The sequence below is a fragment of the Palaemon carinicauda genome, chromosome 16 (genome assembly GCF_036898095.1).
Source record: "Palaemon carinicauda isolate YSFRI2023 chromosome 16, ASM3689809v2, whole genome shotgun sequence".
NCBI classification, from domain to species: Eukaryota; Metazoa; Arthropoda; class Malacostraca; order Decapoda; family Palaemonidae; genus Palaemon; species Palaemon carinicauda.
This window is the reverse complement of record NC_090740.1, coordinates 118,455,520-118,465,519: the sequence shown is the minus strand read 5'-3', so window position 1 is coordinate 118,465,519 and position 10,000 is coordinate 118,455,520. Positions and strand designations below refer to the sequence as shown.

Sequence of the window (10,000 nt, the reverse complement as noted above, 5' to 3'; positions counted from 1 at the left end):
CCCTTTCCACATGAAAAATAGCCACTGGATAATTCCAGAGCGGTAGTTATAGCTATCTGTGAGATAAAGAACTTGAAGAATTGGAAGTTCATTAAGTATATTATACATACTTTTAATTTTTGTACTTAAATATCCAAACTTCATTTTTTCCTTTGGAGATGATGCTCAATAATTACAAGAAATCAAAAGTATGAGAAATGACCGTTTAGGTCTACCATGTTATCTTTTATGCGCAGGTGATGGCGACTTTCCTCGCCTCGATTACATTCTTCAGTTGGAGAAGTCCTTTCACAAGTTTATGAATAAATAGATTGCTTTATCAATAACACACGACAGGAATGAATAATAATTGTTTGAATAGAATGAAAATACAGTAATGATTAAATTACTCACATCAACTACCACCCCGGGCACGATGAAGGTCTGCTTTGGAGTCTGGGGTCGAAACACATATCTGGAAGAATGGAAAAAAAGGTTTTTAGGTAATAGAATTTGTTTAAGAAATCTAAAAAAAAGATTATTATCTTTTTATTGCAATGTGACGATGATGTAAAGATAATGGTTTTTGTAAATGATAAGAAATAAAGAATATTAAAATAAAAAGGTTTTTATCTTCTTTAGCAGTTAAGAATAGTTTATTTTTACGGTGAATCTCCGATTAAAATTACGGTTAACAGTGTATCCCTGCATATCAATGCAATTAAATTAAATACAAAATTCCCACACAATTCTCAAATTCATAATTCAATTTATGTTTTTAATTTATATGTTTACAGAAAAAATAATATAATCTCTTAAAAGTTACTAGTATAGGAATAATGAAAATCTTTTTCTTTACTAGATTCACCAAACTTTCAACTGTGCTCCACAAGGTACTAGATGAGTTGGAAAACCCAGGCCTACATGGCTGAGGACTATGAAGCGTGAAGTAGGAGATGATGAATGGAGAAGTATTGATTTAGAAGCTCAAGATAGAGATGACGGGCGAAATCTAACCGATGGCCCTTTGAGTCAATAGGCTTTGGAAGAGATGATGATGATGATGATGATGATGATGATTAGATTTCCAAAATGATTGACAGCTGGAACAAGTAAATGTTTGTCGATCTGTCTGTCAGATTTATGCTGACATAAATCTTATTATAGTTTATCATAAGAAATATCCGTTTTAATGTTAATGTTTTAAATGTTCTTATTTCAATTGTTAATTACTTCTTATATCGTTTATCTATTTACTTATTCCCTTTTCTCTCGGGGCTAGTTTTCCCTGTTGGAGCCCTTGTGCTTATGGCATCTTGCTTATCCAATTAGGGTCGTAGCTTACCTAGTAATAATAATAATAATAATAATAATAATAATAATAATAATAATAATAATAATAATAATAATAATAATAATAATAATAATAATAATAATGAGTTTTGCTTATAGTATCTTGCTTATCCAATTAGGGTTGTAGCTTATCTAGTAATAATAATAATAATAAATAATAATAATAATAAAAATGATAATAATGATAATAATAATAATAATGCAAATTAGCTTAAATTGTTCTGAAATATTGGTGAATCTCTCTCTCTCTCTCTCTCTCTCTCTCTCTCTCTCTCTCTCTCTCTCTCTCTCTCTCAGTTATGCAAAAACCCCTTATCATTACCTAGTCATGATAATAATAATAATAATAATGATAATAATAATAATAATAATAATAATAATAATAATAATAATAATAATAATAATAATGTGAATTGGCTCAAATTATTCTGAAACAATGTTGAGTCTCTCTCTCTCTCTCTCTCTCTCTCTCTCTCTCTCTCTCTCTCTCTCTCTCTCATTCATTTAGAACCCCTTTGAATTACCTTACATCAGTCCTCTGTATAACGTGTTTGGGGAAAACTACTGCAAACACGAACAAATTAAGACAAATAAGATGGGATTGCACAAAACACTTAATTATCACCTTGTCATTAAAACACAGCAATTAAAAATATATGGTAAATTATACATACTTAATTACTTACTAATATGAGGGTGTTGCAATTGTATAAAGCATAGGAATATATATGGAGTAATTTCTATCTCACTCTCTCTCTCTAGTGTATATAAACATACATATATGCATATATATAGGTATATATATATACATATATATATATATATATATATATATATATATATACACATATGTATATATATACATATATATATATTTATGTGTGTATATATATATATATATATATATATATATATATATATATATGCATATATACACACTTATATGTATATATATGTATATACACACACACACCCATATATATATATATATATATATATATATATATATGTGTGTGTGTGTGTGTGTGTGTGTGTGGAGGCTCGTAATATACGTACTTCGCTTATAAAAGCAATAACAAATATATTCTTCGGCGGATTAAGTTTTATTTTATACTCTACCATCTTTATTTTAGGATACAGAGGGAACGAGAACTATTAAATTCATGTCCAATTTTATTAATGTGTTCTCCAGGATTAAGGCATTGCAATATTGGCGTATTGTAAGCCAAGCAACTGAAGATTATTATACAACGTATTTTGAGAATCTACTACAATAAAATTTTTATGGTTATAGTTTTTTTTTTTTTTTTTTTTTTTTTTTTTTTTTTGTGGTATAATGATAACTCTGTAATAAAAACATTCATAAACTTGCATTTTACATCAGCCGATTACTGCCGGAAGTTATTTTTGAGAATCTACTATAATAAAATTTTTACGGTTATAGTTTTTTTTTTTTTTTTTTTTTTTTTTTTTTTTGTGTGTGTGTACAATAATGATAACTCTGTAATAAGAACATTCATAAACTTGCATTTTACATCGGCTGATTATTGCTGGATGTTATTTTTTATTTATTTTCATTTTCAATTATCTATGCATTTTCCATCTTGTTGAGGTATTTAGTTTTTTCAATCATGATAACAGCACATTAATAATTGTTCCAAATTACTTGTACTGTAATAGGGGATGTAATTGTTTACTGTTTTCCGATCTTCACATTCTCCGAGGCATTGAATTCTTAACTTCATTTAACCAATTCCCAAAATTCATAACTATTAAGCTGAGTTCTTCTCATCTGTTTTTGCTAAACTTAATTTTTGTTATACGAAGCCTGAAGAATTGTATATTGTTGTTTATTCCTTCAGGAGCGTCTTGCCCTGGGAATGGTGATGGGGGCCTTTAAAAAAATAGTACCTTGAAGGGAAGGAAAACCCTAGAGATTTCCCCCATCACATAAATAGCTGCTGATTTAAGAAAAAAAAAAATATTTTATCACGTATTTTGAGAACATCCTACATTGAAATTTGTACGGTTGTATATACCTTTTTTGTGTGCAAACAATAGTTACTAGGAACAAAAAACAATTCATAAAAAAAAGATTATTGTATCATGCATCTTGAGAACATCCTGCATTGAAATTTGTACGGTTCTATGTGCTTTTTTGGTGCAAAAAATAGTTACTATAAAAAAAAAAAAAAAAAAAAAAAAAACATGCTATCAGCCTTCCATTATTCATGATCTAACTCTCTGTACTCTTCCGCCCTTCAATTACTCCTAATCATCATCTCCTCCTACACCTATTGACGCAAAGGGCCTCGGTTACATTTCCCCAGTCGTCTCTATCTTGAGCTTTAATCAATGCTTCTCCATATATCATCTACTTCACACTTCATAGTCCTCGGTCATGTAGGCCTGGGTCTAAATGAAGACTCCGCCTCCAAAAGTTTAGAAGGAATAATTACTATATTTGAGACCTTTTTGAGGGGCTTCGTCCATATTGTCAGATTGCAACAGGCTCATCAAGAGCTAAATTGTTGTTTGAAGCACTTTATCCGACGCACATTGATTAATAATTAACTATTAACGATAATTAATTATTCCATGACATATCAGACATAAAATCCATCATTAAATCTTGAATTTCAAAACAGGTACAAATAATCTAATTCAGTCTTTAATAATTCATATCAATATTCAATCAAAACTGGTAATATTTTTAGTATTTCAAGTGCCCCTATCATTCGATTACGATTTTGATGTGAAACCCTATTAAAAATAAAAATAAAAAGAAACACGTTAATAGAAGAAGAGAGGAAGATGAAGAAGAAGAAGAAGAAGAAGAAGAAACCATTACACCAATTGACTGATGACGTACTTCGGCTGTTGTTATGGAAAAGAGAAAATAAAAAATAAAAAAACACACGTTAATAGAAGAAGAAGAAGAAGAAGAAGAAGAAGAAGAAGAAGAAGAAACCATTACACCAATTGACTGATGACGTACTTTGACTGTTGTTATGGAAAAGAGAAAATAAAAAATTAAAAAAACACACGTTAATAGAAGAAGAAGAAGAAGAAGAAGAAGAAACCATTACACCAATTGACTGATGACGTACTTCGGCTGTTGTTATGGAAAAGAGAAAATAAAAAAAATAAAAACACACGTTAATAGAAGAAGAAGAAGACGAAGAAGAAGAAGAAGAAGAAACCATTACACCAATTGACTGATGACGTACTTTGACTGTTGTTATGGAAAAGAGAAAATTGAAAATAAAAAAAACACACGTTAATAGAAGAAGAAGAAGAAGAAGAAGAAGAAGAAACCATTACACTAATTGACGGATGACGTACTTTGGCTGTTGTTATGGAAAAGAGAAAATAAAAAATTAAAAAAAACACACGTTAATAGAAGAAGAAGAAGACGACAACGAAGAAGAAGAAGAAGAAGAAGAAGAAGAAACCATTACACCAATTGACTGATGACGTACTTCGGCTGTTGTTATGGGAAAAAAGAGAATTTAATCAAGTACCATTAACCTCGAGTGAATCGGATCTTCTTCTTTTAATATAACTTGAGACCATTCTTTTCAGGTAATTTCACTAAAGCAATTAGTACGAAGGTACCATAATGAAGTCTTTCCATTAATACATATAGTATCAGACCCTTTGAGTTTTATTACATAATATTTTTTACTGAATCTCTAGAGCTTCCACTTTGCAAATATGAGAATATGATGAATAATATAGTATTTCTATCATAGAATAAATGAAATAGATGTATGTGCGAGTATGTATATACAGGTATATCTTTGATATATATATATATATATATATATATGTATATATATATATATATATATATATATACATATATATATATATATATATATATATATATACCTGTATATATATATATATATATATATATATCTATCTATATATATATATATATATATATATATATACATACATATATATATATATACATATATATAAATGTCGATATATATATATTGTGTATATATACATATATGCATATATATAAAATTACCTATATTCATATGTGTATATATGTGTACATAGATGTGTATCTCTCTAAGCACGTAAATTAAAGCACTCACATGGCCTGGAAGGCCTTAAACCATAAAGCTTTTCCAAGCGCACAACAAACACTAGAACCGAAAAGTAGCGCCTGGAACGCACACACACACGAGCTGGAATCCCGTTTTACAGAATATGCTGATTTAGTCATTGGAAGTAAATAACGGAAATGAATGACATCAGAGAGGCGAGCGAATATGATGAATATAATATGGTTGTAACCGGGTAATTAAATTCATATTAAAGGTAATTTCCATGCGTCGCTTGTCCGTGCATATCATTAGGCTTCATTAGAGCATTATGAACAAAGATTCTCGTTGATCATTAGGAAATGAAATGGCCATCTGTCTATCGACTCTGTTTTGTTGAGTTTTGTCTTGTCTATTGAAAGGTTTAAAGGCCGCTCATGAATGACTGAGGCAAAACAGTGGCATTGAACTATATGAAAAGGCCATCTATCTATCGACTCTGTTTTTTAGAGTTTTGTATCATCTATTGAAAGGTTTAAAGGTTAAAGGCCGCTCATGAATGACAGAGGCAAGAGACAGTGGCATTGCCCTATCAAGGAGGACAATGCTCTAGAGACTGACATTGATCAGCACCCAAGACCCTATCTGTATGTCAATATGGTAATTTGTAGAGTTTTTCATTGTCTGTTTAAAGGTTTCATGGTCACTCGTGAATGGCAGAGGCAAGGGACATGCTCTATCAAGCAGGACAATGCTCTAAAGACTGGCAATATTACATATGATCAGCACCCAAGCCCCTATCTGTATGTCAATATGGTAATATATATGAAATAACGGAATACAATGAATATAACATTATTTGTATATAACCTCTGACTACGAATTGATAATAAAGATGCAAGAGTGTCGACTGCATCAAAAAATACACTTTGGTGTTACCTATAAGTGTGACAAAAAACCCACTGGCGAGACGACTTAGACCAACATAAGCAACAGTGGCATATAATAGCTTGGGATAGAAGTCTGTGAAGGAACCTGGGGAAGGCCTACATCCAACAAACTACTTTTGAAGGCTGAAATGATGATGTTGATGATGATGATAAGTGTGACGTCAGATTCTAAATGTAACAAAATGAAAACAGAAAAAAAGAAAAATGATGGATGGCAAAGAAATATATCTTTTATATCTTCTGGTATATCTATTCCACTGATTCAAATGAATTAGTAGATTTTTCAGAATTTGTAGATGTAATATCCTACCTACTGAATATATTTTGTTTAATTTATTATTATTATTATTATTATTATTATTATTATTATTATTATTATTATTATTATTATTATTATTATTATTAATTGCTAAGCTACAACCCTAGTTGGAAAAGCAAGATGCTACAAGTCCAGGGGTCCAACAGGGAAAATAGCCCAGTAAGGAAAGAAAACAAGGAAAAATTAAATATTTCAAAAACAAACAAACAATTTAAATCAAGTATTTCCTCAACACACTAAACAAATTTAACAAAACAAGAGGAAGAGAAATTAGATAGAATAGTGTGGCCGAGTGTACCATCAAGCAAGAGAACTCTAACCCAAGATAGTGGAAGACCACTTACTAAACACTTCTCGTGATACTTATAATACTGTAAAGATATTTTCCAAAGGACAATATGTATCCAGTAAGCCAATTATACATTATTAAAAATTTGCATTGAAATAACGGTAAATGTCTGGCAACATTTATTCCAGGATTTTCACCGTAAAAAAAAAAACCGGGTATATCGACGTAAAGGAGTGATATTACGGCCACCAACCCGTAAAATATAATAACAAAGTAAGGTAATATTACGGTCGACTATATTTTCCTGAAATACGGTTAAAAACAGTATAATTTTAAGGTGAATTTCCTATTAAAATTACGATTTTTTTCTAACAGTGTGCCCTTACAGAAACAGAATCTAATAGAAAAAATGTAGATAAAAGTCAAATTATAATTACAAATTTTAACCACTTATCAAATCTGGTATATTCCCTCTAATGTGTATATATTTGGTCTAATAACAACATTGGGTCTCTTAGATATATTTCATCCACAGAATCGTTTAGTAAATAAAAGTGGAGTTTAAAAAAAGTCAAATTATAATTAAAAATTTTAACCACTTATCTAATCTGGTATATTTCCTCTAATAACAGCATTGGGTCTCTTAGATATATCTCACCCATAGAATCGTTTAGTAAATAAAAATGGAGTTTAAAAAAAGCTGATAATATTTCTACAAATCTGGAAATAGCGATTCATAAAAAAAATGTGGTTTTTGATATAGCAGACATAATATGACTTTGTTTGTAGTAACCTATATTAAGGAAAAACAATCAGTCACAAATATGCAAAATATGATGCAAACTATATGAAATTTATTTAGATAATTATTTGTAAAGAGAAATTAACCTATTTCAAAAAAAAAAAAAAAAAAACAATTGGTTTCCTTACGAGGAAGCTCTATAACAATTGAATTTAAGGAAGCATATGAGGAATACGTATCATGCATATTTTAGATTTGGTATGTAATAATAATAATGATAATAATAATAATAATAATAATAATAATAATAATAATAATAATAATAATAATAATAATAATAATAATAATAATAATAATAATAATAATTATTATTATTATTATTATTATTATTATTATTATTATTATTATTATTATTATTATTATTATTACAACTTGCTAAGCTACAACCCTAGTTGGAAAGGCAGGATGCTATGAGCCTGGTGGCTCCAACAAGGAAAAAAGCCCATTGAGGAATTGAAACTAGGAAAAATAAAATATTTTAAGAACAGTAACATCTAAATAAATATTATCTATATAAAATGTGGAAAATAAAAAAAAAACATAAGGAAGAGAAATAAGATAGAATAGCGTGCCTGAGTGCACCCTCAAGCAAGAGAACTCTAACCCAAGATAGTGGAAGACCATGGTACAGAGGGTATGGTTATTTAGTATATAGTAGAGTGATTCTATCAAATCTACTAAAAAATCCACCTGTAAAACTCATTATTATTATTATTATTATTATTATTATTATTATTATTATTATTATTATTATTATTATTATTATTACTTGCAAAGCTACAACCCTAGCTGGAAAAGCGGGATGCTATAAGCCCGAGGGCTCCAACAGGGAAAATAGCCCAGTGAGGAAAGGAAATAAATCTACAACGAGAGAAGTGATTAACACTTAAATAAAACAGTAATAAAACAAATCCATATACAATATACAGTATAATAGAATGATTCTCTTATTAGATTCTATTAAATCTACTTAGAAACCCACCTGTAGAACTCATCATCATCCTTGTACCACTTGACCGAGTAAAGAGGGTCATTGCCCCTATCAAACTTGCACTCCAGCTGGGCGTCTTCGCCTCTGAACTTGTAAACGGGCACTTCCACCCCGTAGAGTTGCAGGTGCTTGTCTCCCAAGTCGGTGGCCATGCCCTTGACGTTCGTCACTTTGTTGGGGGCATAGCTGGAGCTCCTGCCGATGCCAGGGATGTGTGAGGAGATGACTCGACCTCCACTGCCTATGATGCCTCCTCCTCCCCCTCCTCCCCCTCCTCCTCTGGATTCCCTCAGGCTCAGGGAGAGGACGTCGGTACCTTCAGGAGAGAAAATGAGAAAAAAATGTATATTTACTAGAAGTTACGTAATTTTATTTTGTACATTAACCTCATTTAATATTACACAAATTCAGTACATGGTAATATTTATACTCAAGGGAACATTAATTATCAATATTTCGCTACCTTCAGGAGAGATAATGAAAAAAAAGTTAAATTTACTAGTTATGTAATTTTATTTTACACATTAAATTCATCTGTTATTACCGAAATGCTGTATGTGGTAATATTTATACTCAAGGAAACATCAATCATCAAAATTGTTATTATTTTCACCTAATTTTGTTAAACAATTATTTGTCCGTCGTTTATGAGTGCCCAGAACTTGTCTCTGATTTGGAGCTCATTTAAGGCATTAACGTATGATTGATTAGCTATTTTTCTTCCTATATCGAGACATTCAAAATAGATAAGAACACTTGTAAGTAGAGTAACTTTGAATACCTTTATACATACATACATACATACATACATACATACATACATACATACATACATATATATATATATATATATATATATATATATATGTATATATATATATATATATATATATATATATATATCCATTCAGGTTACGTTTAGCGGTATTGTTAGACGTATAACTAATCTGTCTCTTCCCATCCCTTAGGTAAAGGGGAGAGGAAGTAGTCATGCCCTGATGATAGCTAGTAGGAAGGATTGAATTTTACTTGTCCCCTCTACTCTAAATATCAAGCTGTAATTTCTAATTAGTTGCATAGACTAGTCTTATATATTTCATATTGAACATAAGCTAATAATGAGAGAAAGCTAAGAAGTAATTTTGAAGATGCATCTACTTATAAAAACACGATAGGTAGAAGAAATGAACTTTTAAAATTGGGATCACGAACAGATATGAATATTTTGTTGATAAATGCATACAGAAAAGGCA

General features: G+C 30.0%; 1 protein-coding gene across 1 annotated transcript in view; it reads right to left on the bottom strand.

Moving 5' to 3' along the window:
• Positions 1 to 10,000, bottom strand: part of LOC137655519 (uncharacterized) — a 213,386-nt gene that overhangs the window by 197,394 nt on the left and 5,992 nt on the right. The window contains exons 2-3 of the mRNA XM_068389417.1: positions 8,739 to 9,099; positions 394 to 454 (exon numbers count right to left, since the gene is read on the bottom strand). Of these exons, the coding sequence (XP_068245518.1) occupies positions 394 to 454; positions 8,739 to 9,099 (422 nt within the window). The remainder of the gene's footprint in view (positions 1 to 393; positions 455 to 8,738; positions 9,100 to 10,000) is intronic.